Source organism: Morchella sextelata (genome assembly GCF_020137385.1).
Source record: "Morchella sextelata strain SCLS chromosome Unknown scls_18, whole genome shotgun sequence".
Taxonomy (NCBI): domain Eukaryota; kingdom Fungi; phylum Ascomycota; class Pezizomycetes; order Pezizales; family Morchellaceae; genus Morchella; species Morchella sextelata.
The window spans coordinates 803,785-826,020 of record NW_025408633.1 but is presented as its reverse complement, the minus strand read 5'-3'; the positions used below and the strand labels follow the sequence as shown (position 1 = coordinate 826,020).

General features: G+C 50.0%; 6 protein-coding genes across 6 annotated transcripts; 3 read left to right on the top strand and 3 right to left on the bottom strand.

The window, feature by feature from the left end:
* Positions 1-1,293: 1,293 nt before the first annotated feature.
* H6S33_004739 (uncharacterized protein) lies at positions 1,294-3,933 on the top strand (the record flags this gene model as incomplete). Its single annotated transcript, XM_044836092.1, has 1 exon — positions 1,294-3,933. One exon carries the CDS (start codon positions 1,294-1,296, stop codon positions 3,931-3,933), a length of 2,640 nt encoding a protein of 879 aa, XP_044690712.1.
* Positions 3,934-9,221: 5,288 nt separating this feature from the next.
* Positions 9,222-9,755, bottom strand: H6S33_004738 (uncharacterized protein; the record flags this gene model as incomplete). The annotated part of the gene is made up of 2 exons (XM_044836091.1): positions 9,222-9,324; positions 9,430-9,755. The coding sequence occupies 2 exons, from the start codon at positions 9,753-9,755 to the stop codon at positions 9,222-9,224; spliced, it is 429 nt and encodes a 142-aa protein (XP_044690711.1).
* Positions 9,756-10,357: 602 nt separating this feature from the next.
* On the bottom strand, positions 10,358-11,877 carry H6S33_004737 (uncharacterized protein; the record flags this gene model as incomplete). Its single annotated transcript, XM_044836090.1, has 4 exons — positions 10,358-10,808; positions 10,865-11,349; positions 11,421-11,677; positions 11,751-11,877. 4 exons carry the CDS (start codon positions 11,875-11,877, stop codon positions 10,358-10,360), a joined length of 1,320 nt encoding a protein of 439 aa, XP_044690710.1.
* A 1,446-nt stretch (positions 11,878-13,323) lies between these two features.
* H6S33_004736 (uncharacterized protein) lies at positions 13,324-14,969 on the top strand (the record flags this gene model as incomplete). The annotated part of the gene is made up of 4 exons (XM_044836089.1): positions 13,324-14,323; positions 14,386-14,468; positions 14,522-14,746; positions 14,808-14,969. The coding sequence occupies 4 exons, from the start codon at positions 13,324-13,326 to the stop codon at positions 14,967-14,969; spliced, it is 1,470 nt and encodes a 489-aa protein (XP_044690709.1).
* Positions 14,970-17,669: 2,700 nt separating this feature from the next.
* H6S33_004735 (uncharacterized protein) lies at positions 17,670-18,739 on the bottom strand (the record flags this gene model as incomplete). The annotated part of the gene is made up of 3 exons (XM_044836087.1): positions 17,670-18,115; positions 18,176-18,664; positions 18,724-18,739. 3 exons carry the CDS (start codon positions 18,737-18,739, stop codon positions 17,670-17,672), a joined length of 951 nt encoding a protein of 316 aa, XP_044690708.1.
* A 1,520-nt stretch (positions 18,740-20,259) lies between these two features.
* Positions 20,260-22,236, top strand: H6S33_004734 (uncharacterized protein; the record flags this gene model as incomplete). The annotated part of the gene is made up of 4 exons (XM_044836086.1): positions 20,260-20,438; positions 20,500-21,254; positions 21,319-21,871; positions 21,939-22,236. 4 exons carry the CDS (start codon positions 20,260-20,262, stop codon positions 22,234-22,236), a joined length of 1,785 nt encoding a protein of 594 aa, XP_044690707.1.

Genomic DNA, 22,236 nt, shown 5'->3' with positions numbered 1-22,236 from the left:
CAGCAAGTCGCACTTCAGAAATCCTCCTTCCCCCCCTCCCCTGTCTGTTCCCTCATGTTACGCAACATGTGGGCTGCAAAACGGGGGGACGAACCTACAGTTCAAGCTTGTTCCTGGAACGTTTAATGCCATCATCTATGGGACACTGGGCAGCCATCATCATCATCGCTGCACTAGATAAATAGAATTGCGTGCATTCGATTGATTGATTCGATTCTGGAACCTGCTCTCTACATGTATTTATTGAACCCGTCAGCGGCGGGCGTCACAGTTCGGAAAATGTTTCTAATTCTCGTCTCTTCTTGCGTTTTTTTTTTCTTCTTTTGATATAGTACTGCAATTGTATGTAGCAATTAGTTACTTTTTGTAACTCTTACTTTGCCCTCATACTCTTACTCCTCTTCTATCCCCGTTTTCTTTCTTTTTTTCCCTTACTATTTTCTCTCCAGTTTCTGCGTCCTGGGTCTTGGTTTTCCCGTGTCTCCCCATCACACTGCTGACCCAGGTAGGTAGGTATGAGATAATTCCGTTCCGCACTTCCTTCCACTTCCCTTCCTTTGAGTGAATGATCCCTCACCCCAGTTGCCTGTCCCAGCCACCAACCACATCGAGCATACACACCCCCGTCGTCCTCAATAATATCTCCCGAATCCCTCGTATTTTTGTGTGCGAGTCCCTGGAATATGTACATGTACTTTATGTGCACATCTATCTACTCTTTAGTCCAACCCACCCTCCCCGTAGTCTCGTAAACCCGTAGAACCGTAGACCACAGTCCGCCCACCCACAATTGGTTTATTCCCTCTTAGCCAACAATTTCTCTCAATTTCTCTTTCTTCCCTCAAACTCTCCACTTTCCACCTTTACATACAGAGTACCTACACCCCCCCCTCCCACCCCCATTTCCGCTTCACTACACCACACCCCTTGCAATTACCACTGAACCAATCATTCCTGCCTGCAATCGTATCAATTTATGACTTGTTGTCTCCGCGACGACAGCTGTACCATCGCTCCTCGCTTCTCCTTCCATGCTCCCCGGTAACCATCCTCCAGCGAGTCCTACCTATCGCTCTCCTACAACAGCAGCAGCAGAACTACCATCACACTCGTACCTATTCAACCTGCCGACCTGAACCCACCTCTTACTTCAGCCTCGTCATCCCCCATCACCTTCCCCCCCCCCTCAGAAAAAGATATTAACAATCACATTCATCAGCACCCCCTCAATCCCCCAAAATTTCGCGCGTAAACGGCCGCAAGCAGTGGTGGAGGCTCTGGTGTGGTAAAGACATGGCTCTCTGGCCATTTAGGAAACGTCGAAAGACGAAGACGGCGGAGGGAAAGAACTCAGTCGCACAGCAGCACCAGGAACCACCCACCGTAGAGCGCAAGCTCTCGCTGGTGAGGAAAGCTTCAGCTCGTCAGAATCCCCGTCGTTCAGCTAGTCGTCGTAGGGTCGTCGCCGCCGCCGTTGCTTCTCCCGCAGATGCTCGGGAGTTGCAGTCCTATGTCTCTGCGGCACCCCCCGTACTTGACCATCCCTTGCTTCCAAATCGCAATTCTTCGGACCCCATGGACACCAACTTCCAGTTGGATCCTAACTTTCAGCCACAGAAACGGTCCCACGAGGGAGGATTCTCGTCGTACTTTGTGGAGATCGATCGCCCCATGACTAGCTCATCGACGTCTTCGGCCCGTCCCCACAAACAGACCAGCATTGTTCGTAGATTTAGCAAGCGAGGCCGCGAGCCGAAACAAGCGCATACACAGCCACCTCCTTCCGCGTACATCCAACAGTTGGCCCGAAACGCTTCGAAGCGTGACGGCAAGCGCATGAGAAGTTTCAACAGTTTTGAATATGACCGGCCTATGTCGCAATCCTCATTACCTCGTCAATCGCTCAGTTCTTCTCTCTCTTCAGTTTCTTCAATGAGGGCCTACAGGATCCGTAGTTTTGAGTTATTCACGCCCAGACCCCGCCTCCGTTACGAGAGCGGGTTTGGGACTTCACCAGATGGCAAGCAGCAGGAACACTCCCCAACCACGATATCAAGTCGATCGAACTCTCGATCAAATCACGAATATAGACACAGAACCGGAACCGACAGCCATGGAAATGTTAGGGCTAGGGTGGATGAATTGGCCGACGACATGGATGCGAAGGAACTTAGGGAGGCCATGGATAGGGATAGGAGGCGGAGGGAAAGGAAAAGATTGCAAGAGCAGGAAAGGCTGCAAAAGAAGTTGGAAAGGAAGCAGAAGCAGAGGCAACTAGAACAGGGCAACAGCGGTATGGGCATGGAGATGGACGTGGATCAAGATATGGATAGGAATTACCAACACAATCTCGAGCGGAATCAGGGGATGTTTTTGGCACAGCCTGAGAGGCAGATGGGGGAGAGTTCTCGGGCTGCTGAAGCCTATGGAGGTTTCGGTCCTGTGCACAACCCATATCCGTTTCCCGAAACTGAAGGCGTTGTTGCTCGTCAGCCGAGAGACTCCAGGACAACGATAGAATCCACTACTCCCATCTCTTGGCTGAATGATGCATCGGCTGAGGATATCAATAAGGGTGCTCGTCTATCTGGAAGAACTGATATGATAACGCCAGTGTCGATGGACTCCGCAGAGTACACATCTGAGTCCCCTACATTTGACACTGCTCAGCAGATCAATGTTACGTCACACAGTCATGCACAGATTTCGCCGATCCCCTCACGGAATAACTCAAAGGCAGAGAGAAACCCCAAGATTCAGGTCGATTCTCCAACAACACCCAATGATCAACTGAACGAGGAAGACGAAATACGTGGAAAAAAGTCAGCATGGACATCTTTCATCAAGAAAGCGACGGCTGCTAGAATACAGAAGGAACAGGACATCCGGGTCGGTCAATCAACTATGGTAAATGGTTCTGACGAAGAGGTAGAAGGACTGGGTAGTGTATCAGAGCCTGTAAGGCGGGATTTCTACGAAGTGGAACAACTAAGGCGCCGCGAAGGCCAGACACCTGGGAGACACATCCAGGATGAGATTGCCTTTGCGATGACTGCATTGGAGACAGGACATGTCCGAGGAAAGGATGAGATAGAGGATGAACAACGAGACCGCTTCTCGCCCACACCTCCCTCATACCCGAACTATGGTCGCCCATCCAGCTCCAAGAGCTCACTCGTGCCCGCCCCTCCCCGTCCCCCCGCTAACCCAAGGAACTCTTCCCACTCGGCCACTCCAGAACTGAACGACGACTCCCCCACGATACCTCCCCAGGGCCGCACATCATCCCAGCAATCCCATTTCCGGCCATCATCTCACCGATATTCACCCTCCATGCGTTACTCCTCTGGTGCCGCATCCCCGGAAAACGGCCCGCGTTCATTCATGTCCACTTCCCTCGCATCAATCGACTCAGAGGGGTCGTGGCTTTCCGGCAAGATGACGAACCCCCGCCAGTCAATCCAACAGATTAGCCCGCTGCGTACAAGCGCAACATCGCTCCGCCGCCGTTACAAGGAATTCGACGACGGGGCTAGCTTTGAGGGTGACGACTACTTCAGCGGCGTGGAACCACGCCGACCAAAGGCTCAGAATGTGGAGGAGTATGTTTATGCACCACGAATGGAGCTGAGCGACGATAGCGAGGACGACGATAATGCATCTATCAATAGCGAGGCAGAGCAGAAAATGTGGAGAGAAGGCCCCGCGAAGAAGGTCGTCCCCCAGGAGATCCCAGTGCTGCCACGGGTCGGTGCATTGAAGGGCCAGGGACGGCCTGGCCCAGTGAGAATGGTTAGCAGTACCGACGGCGAAGAGGTGTTCATGACGCCGCTGGAGCACCCACATGAGAGAACAGTCTTTTCGACACCCATGGAACATCCGGCCGCTAGGAAGAGCACCGTAGCGGAGATTGTGGGCCCGGGAAGGCAGTAAAAGGCCTCTTGTTTTTATTTTTATTTTTATTTTTGGATGTTTTTAAGAAAATATCTGTCCGCTCATTTACTTTTCCTTTTGTCTTTGTGAGAGCCAGATGTGTGTCGAAGTTTACTAACTACTTACTGCCTACGCAACTCCCTCGAGTATTATTTCTTTTGTGGTAGAACTATGTGTGTCTTTTCTTTTGTCAGGTCAGGCTGGATATCCGTCCCTTAAACGGGATTGCTTTTTAAGAGTTGTGTGCTGTGTGTGTGCTCGATTTCTTTTGTCTACTGTATGAATTCTTTTACTTCTTATGTATAGGCGGGTCATATCACCATTATTGACGGTGGTGGTTGATCTCCGCCTGTTAGGGCGTGCGAGTGTGTGGGGTCAGATGGGACGGTTTGGGCTGGCTAGCTGGGCACCGGTTTTTTTCGCTTGTTTCATTTTTTTTTCTTTCTCTTTTTTCCTTCATATCTTTATAGCTGGGTCTGTTTTTTTTTTCCCTCTTTCATCATGGTCAGCATCACTAAAAGGTCGAGGGGGGGCTACGGAGCATTTCTTATGAGTTTTTGGTGGGGGTTTGTCTTATTATTATTCTACTACTACTTCTACTTCTGCTATTATTATTACTAGTGCTACTATTACTATTCTGTTATTTATTCTTGGGAAAGCCTTATTTTATTCTTTTTCAACTGTTAAATATCAACTTATTTCTTTCTTCTTTCCTCTTATAACTTTGGCGAGGTACCTGTGTTTAATCCGAATTTCTCCGTGTTTTTTTACCTGCTAGTTTCTGGGTGGATTTCTCGGTTTTTCTTTCGTAGGCTGGCTTTCTTTTTTTACACTGGATTTCGCAAAATAAATGGGAATAGGCTAGAACCTTGTTTGTGCTCATAAGAAATAAAATAATATGACCCATCGTAACATAAGTACTGCCTTCACAAGTGTCTCGCCAGTGCGCAGAAAAAACGATCACAACATATCACTCGCACGGGATCATTATACCGATTGCTGAACCCTCGCGGGCATTCACCATCTCCAAGTCCCCAAGTATCCTCTATCTCAGGCCGTCGGCATTTCTCTCCAAAGTTCTTTGAGCCGCTAGGTCTTATCGACCCTATATCATGGAGGGTTGAGCGGAGGGCTCCTATTGGCCTCAACCAGAAACTGCGAACATGTTCACTTTTGAAATTTTTTCTCCGCCCCTCTCTCTCCCCCCTGCCCCTTCACCCACCCACTGAGCCGTTTCACCAATTGACTCGTCCACACGCTAGCTTCAAACCTGCCGAAGATCGAGAGAGAGGGATGATGCAGATCCATCTTTCCCCAACCCAGAGCTGCTGTAGGCCATGTTCGAGTCTCGCGCACCCACGCTGGTGAGACCCACTGGAGCCAAGCCATGGAGAGACTATTTTCACCATCGTAAACATTATCATCGAGCCGACGCTGACCTCCATGCGAATTCTGCCCTCTCACTCTGGGCCAATCGTGTTGTTTGCACCGGGGTGGTGTCAAGATGGTGCCAGATCCCTGCGATTCGTGGCTTGATGACTGACGACAGTCCTCGCTGTCTTTCTGGGTCGGAGGGAAATCCCGGTGGCTTGGTCAGAGATTTGTGGGATGGGTTAGCCCTTCTGGGGCCGGCGGTTGATGGGGCCTCTAGGAGCACTCGAGCCAAGTGCAGAAAAGAAGACCATGTGGCAGCGGTAACAGGAGACGATAGACGAGAAGATTAGTTCTGCACTCGGGAGGGAAGATAGGGAGAGAGAAACGGTGGTTGGAAGATGGTGGAGATACATGTAGTAATCTACTGATGGGAATTACAAGAGGGGCGATGTTTGATTCGGTGGAGTTGTAAGTACCAGACCAAGCTTCGCTGGACAGGCGTATATCGAGTCTCACTATCAAGCCATTCATCTATAATATTAAGGTCCAAACATACATATAAATACAGTACATGAAGTACTTAACGCGTAATACGAAGGCTTCGTGTGTCGAAATTATACGTAATTTCATAAGAACACAGTTTCAACGGCGGGAAATTAGTTCCATTTTGTATCCTCCAATGAGAAATCTTCACACGTGGAAATGGACTTACTAGGGACAGTTTACTGTGCTGTCAGGCCAATTTTGCTGTTTTATGAGCCTACCGGCCAGGCGTAATGAGGCCCAATTCACTCGTGGAAGGCAAAGCAGTCCGAGTCTGAGAAGACAGAGGATCCCGGTTCCTTACAGCTGTCCAACTGCTCAGAACCAAATCGGCGGGATTGGCCGGATATCTATGCATGCTTCTTATCGGCCGGCCTCATAGACGCTAATGCATCAACGGGACAGAGCCGGCTCAAGCTTTGACTTGGCCATCAACCCAACCAGGTTAGAGTACCAGGCTACGACACCAGTCCATGTACCTACATCATCATGCTTGCTCTATCTCTGCCTCCCTTTATCACCTGAAGTAAGACTTTGTTGATGAGCACGCAGTGTACCTGCAGTGTTAGCGACAAGCCATCACTGATAATCATCTAGGAAGCTAGAGTCGTTTATGGGCAGTCGAAGATTACGGCCGCTCGACGAACAGGGGGCTATAACTATGATATCCGGGAAACAGTCAAGGTGCCAAGTCTCCAGACTTGCTTCGATTATTATTGGTCCAAATATTATTCGTCTTTCTACGGTATTATTCGAATATCTCTGAACGATTATCCCATCGTCCATTTGATACTGATGTTTGGGTGTACTAAACGCTACAGGAAAGCTTAAACTATGTGTTGATAACGAATTTATTAGCACCAGCCCCTCTTTGAGCTTCACAGAAAACAGCCAACATATCTCGAAGGATAGTAGGGCACGCCTAAGGCCCAATCAGAAGGTCCCAGTTGTGATTTATGAGGTTTCAGTATCAAAAAAGGAATACATTGTTAGGTTTAGGGTTCTTGGCATTTCAGGGTCAGGGTTATGATGTTTGGACATCGAGTGATATTATGTGCCTGCATTTCTGCAGCTAGGATCGCAACCGGCTCAATTGGCGCTCAGTACATCAAACCAAAACACAACCAAATAGTCGAGGATAAGTTTCACAACCTGAACAGAAAGAAAAAATTTTCTGGAAATTTGGTGAGAAGAGGTAGGCTTTTCTCGGGAGGCTCCAGTGGTCGGGTCGAATTTTGAGCTGTTCATACTTTTAATTAAGGTACTCAGTCCGTTGAATGGCTCCTGCTTGAGATCTGCTCGAGAGCATTCGACTCCTATTCCGTACAAAAGGCATTATTTTCTCATTCTAATTTTGGCCAATTATATGAGAATTGATAGTCTATAAAAAAAAGTGGTAAAATACTACGACGCCGCGGATTTCTTTGTATGTATTTAAAAAGCCTTGCCTACTGTGGTGTTCATTTAGATGTGACATTCTACTAGATACATAAAAAAGGAATATAATATACATATATAAAAAAAAGCAACACTAACCCACCGTAAATCGGCCCCCGTTCCAAAAAGAAAATTGAAATGGGGAAACCGGTTGTGGAGCTAGTTCCCAGTTTTGAGACTGAGAGACTAGGGGACTCAGAAGAGATTGGATGCGCTGCTTCAAAGCAGCACTATGGAGTTTCAAAGAGGTAGATAGGGGGGAACTTCATTTATAGCGATAACGACTTACGCCCAAGGTGAGGGGGGTGAAATAACTCTGGGTAGGTCACAATTCTTTTGTAGTTGACATGACTGTGATTTGATTTTGTGTGGGTTAATTGATTTACTTTTTTTTTTTTTCCGTTACAATTAACCATACACATACTGTAAGAATTTCAGAAATTTTACCTTAGGTATAGTACAGCGATAGGTAATAAGTGATGGAACACCCTGAGATACAGTTATACCTACACACAGCGTATGTTGGTGGCGTTTTACCCAGAACAGGTATCACTGTGTTCTCAGGCCGTTCCATCACTTATTACCTACCGCTGTACAGTAGACTCTCGCTATAAGGATACGGCTGGGACTAAGAATATGTATCCTTATAGCGAATTAATAGCGAATTAATAGCGAATTATGCTTATAGAAAGTGGGGAATGCTAGCAAAATGGCGGTTGCGGACCGGTCACTGGTATCCTTATAGCGAGTATATCCTTATATCAAATATCCTTATAGCGAGAGTCTACTGTAGATATATAGTGCCGGTAAAGATATTCTCGTTTCAGCTCAGGTGCATACAGTCCCGCAAACAAGGATACTGGTGCAATTAAAACTATTTTTTCTATTATTTATTAGTTGCATACGTAGGTTGAGGCTTTTTGGAAAATACTTTGAGTTTATATTATGATTTTGACTTTTAAATCCAGGCCTAGACGCTTTCTAAAGGAACGTTGTAGTACAAGTGGGGCAAATTTCTAGGGTTTGGTATACTGTACATAGAGCCCCGAGAAAAGAACGGAAGCCGCCTTTTAAGTTGATGTACTCTCCCGGACCACGTGCACGGACATTCCTTCCTCATTACCTGATACACAGCACGCCCATTACCCAAAGGCGGTCGTTCTGGTTCGATTAACCTGGTCCCAACATAAGGCCTAGGATAGCTTAGGCTTGCATCTGCCCGAATCTTCTCTGTCTAGATTAGAGCTTGAATCGTAAATTGTTCAATTTGACTCACAAGAAATCACTCGGATAATGAGAGTGATGAGTGATGGCCCATGATTTTTTTTTTTGTTTAATTCATACGTGATGGCCTATGAGAGATTCACGTGAATGAGGGGAATCGGAAATACGGGTTTCGAGAAGGACAAGAAACTCATGCAAATATTGACTACTAGAAGAATAGAGTTAAACGAATGATTGTGGGAATGTACAGTGTCAAAGAATGGCATGAGTCCAGCGCTCTGATGCCGGGGGTGCTGGTGGTGGTGGGGGGAGTGAATAGATGGGTTATCCTATCCGATTTAGAAAAGTGACAAATGGTCCCTCGAGCAGATATAGCTGGTTGTCATCCCGCGATCGTGCCCCGGGAGTGCCAACGAAAGACCCAAACCAGCAAAACAGCCCACTGAATTCTCGCTATCTAACCCCCTAAATCCTAAAAATTACCGTTAACCATAGCTAGCCCCCCCCCCCCCCCCCAATACATCCCCAGTTCCAAAAGTCTCGAGGCCAATATATTCTCAAGCTAGCCCAGCCCCGAATACCTCATGCCCAGCTAGTAGTCACTATGCCCAGCTTTGCTTTTCCAGGACCGATTCTCGTGCATGGATGGTACTGATGTCTATAAAAATGCCTTTTTTTGCATTCTCCACATTCCCTAACTTACCACACACTCACTCCTCATCGTCCGATCCCGGCGGCATCTTCCCCACCGTCGACTCCTCCTCACTCTCCTCACTATCCTCCAGCTCCTCCTCCTTCGGGAACTGTTTCGGCCTGCCCACCCCACCCCACCCCACAATCAGCACCCCATCCACACCACCACCCCTCCCCCTCTCCCCCACTTCCCCACAAGCCCACAAAAAGAAAGCAAAAACCTACCAATACCCCTCCTTCCTCCACTCCCTCTCATCCCTAACCACATTCACAATCTCTCCACCCAGCTTATTCTCGCGCTCCCCAAACGCGCCCGTATCCACCACCACATAGCCGCCGCGCTTGAGCCACACCTTGCCACGGAACATCGTCGGCAGCTCCGCGAGGATCTCGGTCTTTGCGTCGGTGGGCGTGAGCAGGCGGTAGATGTTGTTGCCGGCGGAGGCGATGATGCGGCAGATGATGTGCGCGGGCGGGAGGGTGTCGGGCGGCGTGGTGGTGAGCGTGTCGATGGCGGTGAGGGCGCGGCGGGAGGCGGCGGCGCGGGGCATTGTGGATGGTGGGTTCTGAGTGGTGGGGTTGTAGCTGGTGTCGGGGCTGGTGTCGGGGTTGGAGGTTAAGTTTTTTGGGGTGAGGTGGGATCCTGGACGTGCCAAGATAGTGAAATATGATCATTGGTTATGGTGAGGTTTGCTTGGCAGGGACACATGCACGCCCCATCATTGACCTTCTGGGCAGCGTAGAGCCTGGCCGGGTCAACCACAGAACCGGAAGCAGGCTCGAATTTGTAGGCATAACCATTCCGGGGTTCATGCCGCGGCCATATAGGGCTTCGAATTGAAGCTTGAGGCATATCATATTACGTTACCGGATTCTTAGCATCCCCGAAGTATATGCGGTTCATCAATGTAGCCACAGCATGCACAGTGAGCTTCTAGCAATACAACAAACTTTTAAAATTGTCTTTGCAACAGGGAATTACTCTGGGTTACAGCTATAAAATAGATATCAAAACTCATTCCCGATTAGTCCGCCTTGAGATCGACTCTTAATTATAGCCTAGTCTACCTAAGAACCGCAAAACCGGCACTCAAAAATTACCACTACCCTACTCAACCAGTATCCCTCCTCCACCCACACCACCCCTCTCACTCTACTTCGCCTTCCTCCCCTCCGCACCTTCACCCTCATCCTCACTACCACTCTCCTCATCCTCATCATCCAACTCCACCCCCTCCTCCACCTCCCCCCTACTCCCCCACCAACTCCCCACCACCATCAGCGCCAGCACCCCCACCACCGCCCCCGAGCTCTCGTTCGTGCTCGGATACACATTCCACGCCCACTCCTGCGCCGCCCACAGCCCGGCGACCCAGAACGGCCCCAGCCCGCTCCTCCACAGCAGATACGGCGTCCCCCACGCGAGCCAGCTGTAGAACTGGTAGTGCAGCGAGCGCGCACACAGCATGCCGATTGCGTTGGCCGTGAGTACGGAGGTGAGGATGTACCGCGGGCTAACGCGCTGCGAGATCTGGTGGTCTTCGAGGCCCGTGGCGGGGTCGACGATTAGGGCGAGGAAGGAGGTGAAGCTGCGCTGTGAGGGTCTGCGGGGGGGTTAGTTTTCCGGCTAGAAAGTGGGTGTGGGGGCGGGGAATGTTACTTCTTCCAGCGGGTGACGAGGAAGCCGAATAAGAGCACTGCGTGCACCGCCAACAGGCCGAGCGAGAACTTCCGCGACAGGAACGTCTCCTCGCCCACAAAGCGCCAATTCACGGTCCACTTGAACATAAACTGTCTCGAGAACTCGAAAGCCTTTGTGACGTAGCTCTTCGGCGCGGAGCCCAGGAACGGTGTTCCGAGGAGGAACTGGATCTGCGCCATGATCACGGCCTGCTTGATGGCCTTGTCCCTGCCGCAGGCGAGCAGATATATGACGCCGACGGCCGGGAGCGCGAGGAGGGTGTTCATCTTGATGCCGACGCTGAGCGAGTAGGCCGCGGACCCGAGGGTCCACTGGCGCTTCTGCCAGCAGTATATGGCGGCGAAGAGGAGGAAGATGGAGAATGGGTCGTTGAAGAGGCGGAGGAGGTAGATGCTGTGCAGGCGCTTTGAGAGCGCCAGCAGCGGGAGGATGTAGACGGGCGCCTGGAAGATTTTCACGCAAGAATTGCTCTCTGGTTATTATTGTGTTTTATTAATGTGGGCTTCTTAGGTACAGATGTCATTACTCTAGCTTCGCGGTACACCATGAACACCATTGCCAGCGTCGCGAGGTACAGGCCCATGAACAGGTACTGCGCCGTCACGATGTCCTTCCCCTGGTGGGTGAGGTCGGACAGGAACGAGTATATGTAGACGTGGCCCGCTGGGTAGACGAGGGGGCCAGTGCCGCCCTTGATGAGGGCGTAGTCGCGCTCGCCGGCCTGGTACTGCGCGACTTGCTCCATGTAGGCCTTCCAGTCAATTTCGGTGTCTGGTGGGGGCGGGGGAGGAAGTGTTAGTGGAGGCCAGATTTCACTTGCTCCTGTCGCCGGTTGATTGCTTACATGGGACCTTCTTGATTATGAGGGTGCAGAGGAAGGCCTCTACGAATAGCAGCGGGCAGAGAAGCCATCGGGGTGGCCGTGAGTGCGAGGAGAATGCGAACGAGTATGCAGATCTGATGATGTCCATGATGGTGGATTGTAGTAGACAAGAGAAGCTGAGTGAGAGCTTCTCGGAGCTATTGTCGACGGGCCTTAGACAAGGCTTACAACTTGTGGTTTAACTACGAGGCCCCAAGAACGGCGTTGAGTAAGCACGGATTAGTAGCAGGCATCCCTGTCCATTCCCACTCCGGCTCACGACAGGATGGAAATATGTAGAAGTCATGACAAGCATTTGCATCGTGCTCTGTGGATGCCTCTCGAGGGCTTGGATCTTGGAGTAGACGCTGGCAGTTCTCAGCGCCGATTGGGATTGCTCAATCCCACGCAGGGCCCGGTGTCTCTACTCTGTCAGTCCGTCAATTGCCCCCATCCACCCATCCATCCTGGGGCCCATCTTGCTGGCACCTTGGCAGGGACCTGGGCGGGCCAGCCACGTCGACTGTGTATCTGCACGCCGAGAATCGGTTCGATCTGGTGCTGGTTTTTTCGTGCAGAAGAGGGGAGAGTGAAAGAGAAGAGAGGGATACTCTCTCTCTAGAATGATACCCTGTTACATTCTCATTGCAACAGCTCCTATGGCAATGGGGCAGTTATTAATCAAAAACAATCATTTAGAAATTAGAGCCGGTTGGTTCTTGTGGACATTGATGTGATATGTAGATCCACAGATCGAGTGCTGTTTGCGGTCCAGATCCGTTTTTTTTACCCTTCCCTTTGTTTCTGCAGACAGACCAACAACAGCCAGCCAGTGGTAGATGGTTTGATCTGCATGTTCCGAAGCCTCAGCGGCTATGAGTAGATAGATAAATTGCTTCGTTTCCTCGAATTTCCGCTCTTGATCCCGCGCTTGCTTGGTTTCTGGGAAAGAGAAAGTCCTGGCAGAGAGCCTCATTCCATATCCATATCCATAATCCATATCCATAATCCATATCCATACCCGTTCAAAGCACCAATCTCCACAAACCCTTGACTGACTGACCCCGAGTGAGTGTGAATGCAGCAGCAGCAGCAACACTGGCAGAGGCAGCAGCAGAGCATTGTATCACACATATGTGGGCGGTATCACAGCAACTAAGCTAGGAATAATATCAGTCACCCGGGAAGAAGCCATTCCCCACATCACAGCCTCTACATCCCATACATCCCATACATCCCATACGTCCACATCCACATCCATATCTTCACCTTCACACATCCTCTTCCTATTCGTCAACATCACCACCCACAACCACATCCATCCACAACCACGACTGACGGACTGACGGACTGTCTACATCCCCCATCCCTCCTCTTCCCCCATCCATACTTACCAGCAGCATCCACGGCATCTACATCCTCTCCTTCTCCTCCGCTTCCACTTCCCTTACACACGCGCATTGCAGCATCACGACTGAACACCCCCCCCCCCCCCCCCCAACTGCATCACACCTGCTGCAAGCACCCCTCCCTCACAGGCAAACAGGCAAACACGATGTGGGCCGCAATGTTCTCCCGGAAAAAGCCCGCCGCAGCTCCCGTAGAGGTGCGTGCCATCGAGGTGACAGCGACAACGACAACGACAACCACCACCGCCGGGCCAGACCGAGCGGCGCCCGAGAACGAGAAGCCGGCACAGGGCAAAACAACCACCACCACCACTGCTACTACTACTAGCGAGCCGAGGGAGTCTACTGCTGCTACAACTACATCTACATCTACATCTACACCTACACCTCCAACAACAACATCATCAGACAAGGACCCCAAAGTCCGCATCAAAAGTGAGCCCACTAGCCGCGCCAGCACCCCCGCCTCAACCACTACACGCCCCAAGCGTCCCCGCACCTCCGACAGCCACCCCTCCACCACCTCCCCCCACCTCCGCAAACGCACCCGACACTCCCTCGGCCCCTCCACCAGCACCCGTTCCCCGCTCGTCCGCGCCCCCCGCAACCCCTCCACCACCACACCGCCAGCCGTCAAGTCCGAATCCCGCACACCCCCCAAGCAGCTCCCCACGCCCGCAACATCAATCACCGAGTCCATCACAACGCTCACCCTGCTTTCCCCCGCACCCGCAAAGCCAAAGCGCCGCTCGCGGCTCTCCCTCCCGGTCGAAGACGGCTCCTCCGTCGTCAGCACAACGTCCGAGCAGGAAACGGACGAGCTCCGCCGCGAGGGCTTCAGCAATGACGAGGCGACACTGTTCCAGCGCATCCGGCGGCGCGGGCTCGAGCCGCTGATGCCCGCTCACTGGCAGGTGGATTTCGCAACTATGCCCGATAATCTATTTCAGCAGGGCCCGGATGATTCGGCCGTCATTGAGGGGATAGCGCCGGAGGGCACGTTTGCGGCGACGGCGGCGTTCCAGGCGATGGTTAACTTGGGGGCGGGAGTGAGGAGCAAGTTGGAGACGAGACGGGAGGTTGAGGGGCGCATTTTGAGTGTGCTGAGGAGATATATTTGCTGGGCGGTGGAGGATGCGGCTTTGGGTATGTTTTGAGAGGTTGTTTCTGTTTTGGGGGGTAGGAGGGCTAATGGGTGGTTGTGGCAGATAATAAACACATAGAGCCAATGATCGCAATTTCGTGCTCGCAAGAACGGGGCGCTGAGCATTGCGAGCAGAGGATGGATAAGGTAACTATTTTTTCTCCCCCGGAGACTGGCACATCGCTAACATTACATACTAGAAACTCCACGACCTTGCCGCCGAATACCGTGCCGAAGAAGCCCGACTAATCGCCGCCGGTCACGACGTCGATTCTGGATTCCCCTCCACCGTGTACGGCATGGCCGTTGCCGGGTGCGTCGTTGCGCTCATCACCCTCGACGCCCGCAACCGCCAGGCGCCCACGCGGACGCTGCTCGTCGTGGACTTTTCAGATGTCACGCTGGATTTCTGGAATGCCGTTGGGGTATGTGTCTTTTTATTCTCGGTGGAAAGTGAGGGATTGCTGACAATGTTTTGTGGTGTAGGTTGCGATTTTTGTGATTGCGGCAAGAGACGATGAGGTGCTGCGGCTGCAGTGGTATAACGAGGCGGGGATGGAGAAGCCGAAGAGGAAGGATGGTGCCATGGCGTGGATGGGTAGGGTAAAGATTAAGAAGCTGAATGATGACGATGATGAGGATAAGTAGTTTTTTTTTCCCTTGGCTTTCGTTTTACTTTACTTTTTTTTCTTTTTTCTTCTTTTTTCACTAGTTGGGGTTTTTGACTACTGCTGCGGTCGCGGTAATTGTAGTATTTTGTGTATGTGTTTGTATGTTTGTGTGTTTGTGTAAGCACATGCGTGTTCCCTCGTTTCCTTTCTGTTTTTTTACTTGTTTTCGAGTGGTTGGTTGGTTGGTCTTTTTTGAGTATGGGTTATGTTGTCTATATTGCATCCGGCACACGCCTCCCCCCCCCTCCCCCGTGGGCGGGTATTTCTTTTGCCCCATTCTATTCATTTTTCTCTATATCCTGGGTTTGGAGTTTTATTATGTTTTTTTTCCAATATCTTCTCTATATTCATCATCCTTCTTCTTATTTTTCTGGTCAATTTGTTTATTACGTAGTGATTAGTTCGGCGGCGGCGGCGGCGGCGGCGGTTTGTTTGATATCTGCTAGCTAGCTAGCTGCTGTAGCTGTGGTATCCCTGCGGGTGGTTTTTGGTTCTGTTTTTTCTTGGGGGCGGGGGAGTGGGGCTTCTTTCTCTTTCTCTTTTCTTCCTTTTTCCTTTGGACGGATGGGGTGGGGTGGGGTGGATGGATATTAATCGCGCGCGCGTGTGAGGGAAGGAAAGGCAGGAAGAGAATTAAGGCAGGAAGAGAATTAAGGCAGGAAGAGAATTAAGGCAGGAAGGCAGAGGGATGGGAAGGGAGGAACGCGTTTATGTATTTACGATATCATGAAATCGGGATATTCATTTCTGGGGCCTGCACTGGTGGGTGTTATCCTTTGTCCGTTGCTGCTGCTGCTGTGGAGGTAGTAGTGGGGAGCGGGTTTTTTTTTTTTTTTTTTTTTTTGGGGGGGGGGGGGAAAGGGGGGAAGGGGGGAAGGGGGAGATATATAATAAGTACATGTATCTATCTGGAGGAGGGGTAATTCCAGGCGGCCTATCGTATCTATCTCATATCGGGTGTCGGGACGCTCGGGGATGTGCGAGTGATAGTTTGTGACGCTGCTGTGTGTCTTTTCCACTTGCCCTTTTGGCTTCGCCGTGGTAGGCTGTCTGTGTAGCCTTGCTCTGATGGAAGCAGAGTGCTGGTATGAAATACTTGGTAGGGAGGAGGAGGAGCTTTGCAGATGTAGCCTTGTGTCTTCACGTACTAGTCCAGAGGGTCGGCAAAGGCCAAAGCCAAGGGATGAGATCATAGGGTATCACTCGCGCAGCGGAATTGCTGTGGCGTGCGCACACATGTTCTGATTGATTGGTTGATTGGTATCTCATTAACTGTATGCAGTCCGGAGGCTATGACAATATCTGAAATACCAAAAATAATCGCACACATGTTCTGATTGATTGGCTGGTTCCTTCGTTGAGTTAAATTTGTATAGTGAAGAAAGACGTCAAACATGCCCTCGGGAGCTTTGTCTTTTGGGGGATAGGATGTAATGCGTTGGTGCGGTTTAATAGAGGCTGTTCTTTGCAATTGTGTTTCTAAACATATTTCAAGAAGGCGAAGTTAAAGTTGTAGTGGGAGAGCATGACCATTGACCCTCCGCCCCATCAACGCCGCCGACTCCTTCTTCAGTGCCGAAAGAATTCGAAAGTATGTGGTTTGTCTCCACCTGCGAAAAGGTAAACCCCACCCACCCACACACATAGCAGCGTCTTAAGCCTTGTAATCGATGTTGGCGCTGTCTAGCCAAGAAGATTTCATCCGCAATTGTGTCACGGACATCTCGCTATCTGGAAGACCAAGATTAAGTAGGGTAAGAAAAAACAAATGGAATCTCTAGCCAAAGCTAATATCCCCGCATACACACTCTTGATTCCAGCTACTTTTACAAGTTTCGTTCCTAGCTGCGTTGTAACAAGATGCCAGAATGGACGGGAAGTATTTTGGCCTACGACCTGGCTGGGCTTGACGGGTTGCCTTTGACTATGAATTCGGAAGTCAGCTTGACAATGCTTGTATTAACTACACGTAACTAGGGCGAGTGTCAGAAAAGCACATATTTACTCCCTTTCTCTAGATTGTCTATGAATCTCTTAGTGCTAACTGGGGGCTTTAGTATTTCGTTGTGTTTCAAAGATTTGATACCCCTTGGGCAGAGGAGGCTTACTCATGGGGTCTGGTTCGGTGCCGTTTACGTGTGATGAATCGTTTGCTCCGTGTTAGGCAGATCGCCCGGACTTCCCAGTATTATCCGGGGCTAGGGTAGATCATTCTTGAGGGATTGTCCTCAAAGATGTCCTGTAAATTATAAAGCTTTGGAAGCACCAATCTCTTGTTTCCATGATACAGGGAATAGCCGTACCAAGATGTCCAATATATCTTATCTAACTTAGATATCCAGAATACTTCTATTGGTAGCTAGCTCGCAGCCGGGCTTAATTTGACATGATAATCAGTAGTAACGTTCGCAGATGGTATCATCGAAACATGGTCTAGACCTCTGAAAAACACGAAAAAAAACTTGCACTACATATGCTAAAGTACAGACTGAGAATTAGTACCCCTTACAATGCAAACCGTTATGAGTGAGAGTCTACTGTATAGGTATATAATCGCGGGATCCTGAAAGTGTACAGATGCAGCCTAAGTCATATCCACCACATGGATGAAAGGAAAAAACCAAACAAAAAAAACATAAAAAAAAACATCCCAAACACCCCACCGCCCAAGAAACGTCTACAAGAAATACTCCACAACGACCCCCTTGTCCTGTTGTTGCGCCGCGTCTCTTTGCTCACTATTCTCCGGCGCTGCCTCAAAAACATTAAAGAATCTCTCTCCCTTGTCGTTAACCTCTAGGACACTGGCCATATTACCGCACCGGTAGCAGTAGTTGGGCGCACTCCATACGGTGGATAATCGATCTTCGTACAGTACTTGGTATCCTTCTTGACACAGTTGGTGCGCTCGGAGGATATGCGATTGATTGTTGACTTCCAAGAACTTTTTGACCACCTGGGCGCCGAAGGTGTACCCGGCTCCGCGCGGGGAGAGTGAGAACTCGTCACGTTCTGGGTCGGGATCGGACCAGACAAGGTCCGCCATGGGGCCCTCGTGGGGGATCTCGCGGAATCGGTCTATTACTTTGATTTGGTCGATTGAGTGGATGGATGGGGATAATCCTGGTGAGGAGTGTCAGCGGTGGAAGGGGGTGCAATCAATGGGGGGTTTGGAAGGCGGACCTCCGTGGACGCAGAAGATGTCGTCGTTTATAACGACACTCAGCGTCAGGAAATCAAACATGTCCGTAAAGTGATGCCACACGCTAGCATTCCCGTACTTCCTTGAACACTCGGTGTAGAACCCATAGCTCTGCGTGACACCTCGACTCTCATGGTTTCCGCGAATCAAGTGTACCCGTGTTGGCCACCGCAGTTTTAAACACACTAGTAGCGATATGGTCTCGACTGAGAATAGCCCACGGTCGACATAGTCACCCAGGAACAGGTAATTTGTATCTGGACAGAAGCCACCAATCTTGAATATCTCGAGCATGTCGAAGAACTGTCCGTGAATGTCGCCAACGACAGTGACTGGGGCGAGTATGTGCACGACATTGGATTCGCGCATGAGCTGCTCCTTGAGTTTGTTGCATATCGCCTCTATTACAGATTCCGCGAGGAGCTCTTTTTTGTAGAGGCGCTCGATGCACTCATCGAGGTCGACTGAGACTAGTGTTGTTGTCAGTCGTGTTAAGATTTAGGGCAAGTCGATCGGAGTGCTTATGTACCGGGTAGTCCAGGCATTTGCTTGTGCAGCTGCAGCTATGGTGAGATGGGTTTTATGGTGGTGTTGGTCAAGGTTGCGAGCTTGTGCGATGGGAACAAGGGGAAGAGAAGAGGCGCGGCAAATGGTTCATGTTCATCTAGGTCAACGCATATGAAAAAACCAAAGACGCGAAGGAGCACGTGTCTAATGTGATGAAGGAGATAATTCGAGGGTTGTGATGATTTCTAAGCCCTTGGAACGCTTCTAATTACAGTGGCTCGTGATAATCGCACTCTCTCTTGCCCCCACGATATGATGGACGTTGAGAGTTGCCATTTTGGGCATTGGTTTGGCTGCGTTGGGAATCGGCCCCGCAATTACATAGCCAAGGGAACAGAGGCTCTCTCGGACTCCTCCTCAGCTCTCAACACCAACCCTCCATCAAACATCAAACATATGAAATATGAAGCACCATTCCATTTCAGCCAAACTTTTATTATCACCTATTACTACTATATTACTTCGGGGGAGGTCTGACGGAATTACTTCATCGATGCCACTGCTAAAAGCCCTAAACTGCGTTCAGGCAGCAACAACAGTCATGACAGCTCAAGAGAGCTTTATGTTTGCCTCCCCGCCAACTAACAATCCCTGCTATTAGGTTTCCCAATATCCCAAATTTCTTGTCTCTTTTGTCAGCGTGGTTGTAAAATCAATCTCATCTGTTCAGCTCTCTGGGACCATTCGTTGTATCCGTTCCATATCTATTCCCATTTGCCTTTTTCCTATTATCGTTTCATTATCATCTTCACTTGAGACAAACATCGCGGGGTTCATATAGATGAGCACGTCCACTAAAAAAACGCCTTTTGATAGTCTCTTCCCCCCATGAAACATGATACCTGCTTCAGTGCACTGTTCCCTCTTAATAAATTTTTCTTTGTTTTCTCTGAACTGATCAAATTACAAATGCCCCTGTCAATGACGCTCGTGAAAAAGTCCATCACTCTGTACCCCACTTGACATAGTTCATGATGATGTCTAGGTATTCAATTGTCTTGGCAGAACCTTAACGCGACCTCAATCTGACAGGAATAGTTCAATTCGGCAACCGAAAAACCCCATCTCACCAGTTATCCGTTTCCCAAGACTCACACTCATCACCTCCTTCCTTCTCTGTGTCCCTCCAAGATTTTTGCCTCCCTCGCCTCACCCCATAATTTCTTTACCATCTCGTTCTTTTTAGTAGCTCCCACTCACCGTTCCCACTCCTTGAATATGAACAGTGCGCCTTTTTAAGTCCTATCGAATCTCGCCGATTTTCTCGTTTCCCCCGTGCTCATAGCTTGGCCAAAGCTTATTGAAGGTGGGCTGTGGAGTGGTCATTTGTTTTTTTACTCATCTCCCCTGGTCCAACCAGTCCACATTTCATTTCCATCGACAATCGTGTTCCTCGAACAACTGCTCGACCCCCATTCTCGTTTAGGCCTACGACTCCTGGTTCCCTTCGACTCACATTCCTTTTACAAAATATCGAATATTCAATCAAGCTCCCGCGATGAACTCACAACCTCATCAAAGGCAGTTCGCGCACCAGTATGCGGGCCCAGCTTACCCTCAACAGCAACAACACCTGCAAAATCCTCAGGCACAACCTGCGCCAGAGCCTTGCTATAATTGTGGTTCCCCTCAGCATGTAGCTCAACACTGTCGCGAAGCTAGAAGGGCCGTTCCTGCGTTCGTACCAACCCCCAACTGACCACCGTGGAGCTTTCTTTGCTGATCAAATTTTTTCCAGTGGGTCGCTTAATCAAGCTCCGCGTCCTCAACGGGGCGCTATCCAAAAAAGAAATAATAAACCTGTCGTTACGCGTTTCGCTCCTCCGCCAAATTATGCCAACGGTTACCCACAGCAACCTTCCTATCCACAAACCGGGCCTTATCAACCTCCAGCACAAATAGGCCCTTACCAGCCGCCACATCTTCAACAGCAGCAGCCGGTACAGCAATGGCACCAGCAAGCAACTCCCCAGGGGTATCCTCCAGCGCAACCATGGCAACAGCCCTACGGTGCTGCTCCAGTTGTTCCGCCGCCACAAGCCCCCGCTTATGGCCCACACCAGCCTGTCTCTAACTATGGCTACAACAAACCAACGCAACCAGCGCAGCCAGCTTACCCTCGACAGCATAATCAACCATCATATGGTGGTTATACTCCACAGAGTAACTATACGGCACAAGCGCAAGCACCCCAGCCGGCACATCCCCACTATAACCCCCCACATCAGGCACATCCCTCAGGCCCCTACCCTCCACATCAAAATTACCAGCAATATCCGCAACAACCGCCAGTTCAGCCGCCATATACACCCGCCACTACATCTTTCTCGCAGACTCAGCATCATGGCCATGGACCGCAGAATCAATTTCCCCAAACACCTGCAGCAAATGGTGTTGCACCCGCACAGCAGCAACCTCCACCCCCGAAACCACCTCCTTGCTTCCCAAGCCTGGATAAAAATGCGGCTGTGTCTTCAAAAAATGGTGTTATAAGTATGCTCCCACCATCTTTGTTGTTTATCAAGATAATGATTTTTAACATCTTCTGTACTTTAAGTTTGGAGACCTGCACAGCCAACCGAAACACCACTAGACCCAACCTTCCAAGAAACTGAAGAGCAAGGTAATGATAAAAAAACTAAAGAGAGTCCTCTCACCAAATACTTTGATCCCAAGGGTAGGAGAATCAATAGGGACTTTTATGGGGAGGGCAGCGAGATTATGAAAGATCCCATCTGGGAGAGTGTTAGAACTGGAGGAAACATGCTTGCACAGCCATTGGAATGGGAGCTACCAGATGAACCAGAGGAGGAGGTTAAGGTGGAAACTGAGGCCGAGAATACACAAGAAGAAAAGTCGGTCGAGCTGCGATTCGAGGACACAGATGAGCCCGTTGAAAGTGAAGACGCAGCCGAGAAGAAAATGCAAACTGCCGGAGATCCTTCTGACTCGAAAAGTCCTTGGACCCGACAACCGATTACGACCTCGTTGGCGAACAACACAGGCCGTCATGAAGGGATAAATAATCTTAGCAACAGCGGGGTTCGTGGTAGAACAAATGCCATAAATCAAGGAGGAAAACGCAAGAGCCGAAGTCCTCTGGATAATAGGTTCGTTATCTTACTGTTGAACCCGCAGGGTTGGACTTATTCCAGGGCTTCTCTAACCAATGTATAGCCGACCTCAAAAACAGCGTGTTCGTGATACAACAGCTAAGCCTCTTCCACAACCTTCCCATCACCCATTGCCGCCTAAACCTGTCACTGCTCCACCACCAGCACAACACTTCAACCAGAACCGTCCACAGAATACAATGGTCAATCGCCGCGGTGGACACAAATCGCAACGTGCTCACCCATATGCGAGAAGAAGTGCTAGTCCGGTCCGGCATTTCTTGGTGGATACACAAAGTCAACAGAGAGGTGGCTATAGGGGCGGGGGGAATCGAAAACAGCAGGGTGTTCCGAATACTTAG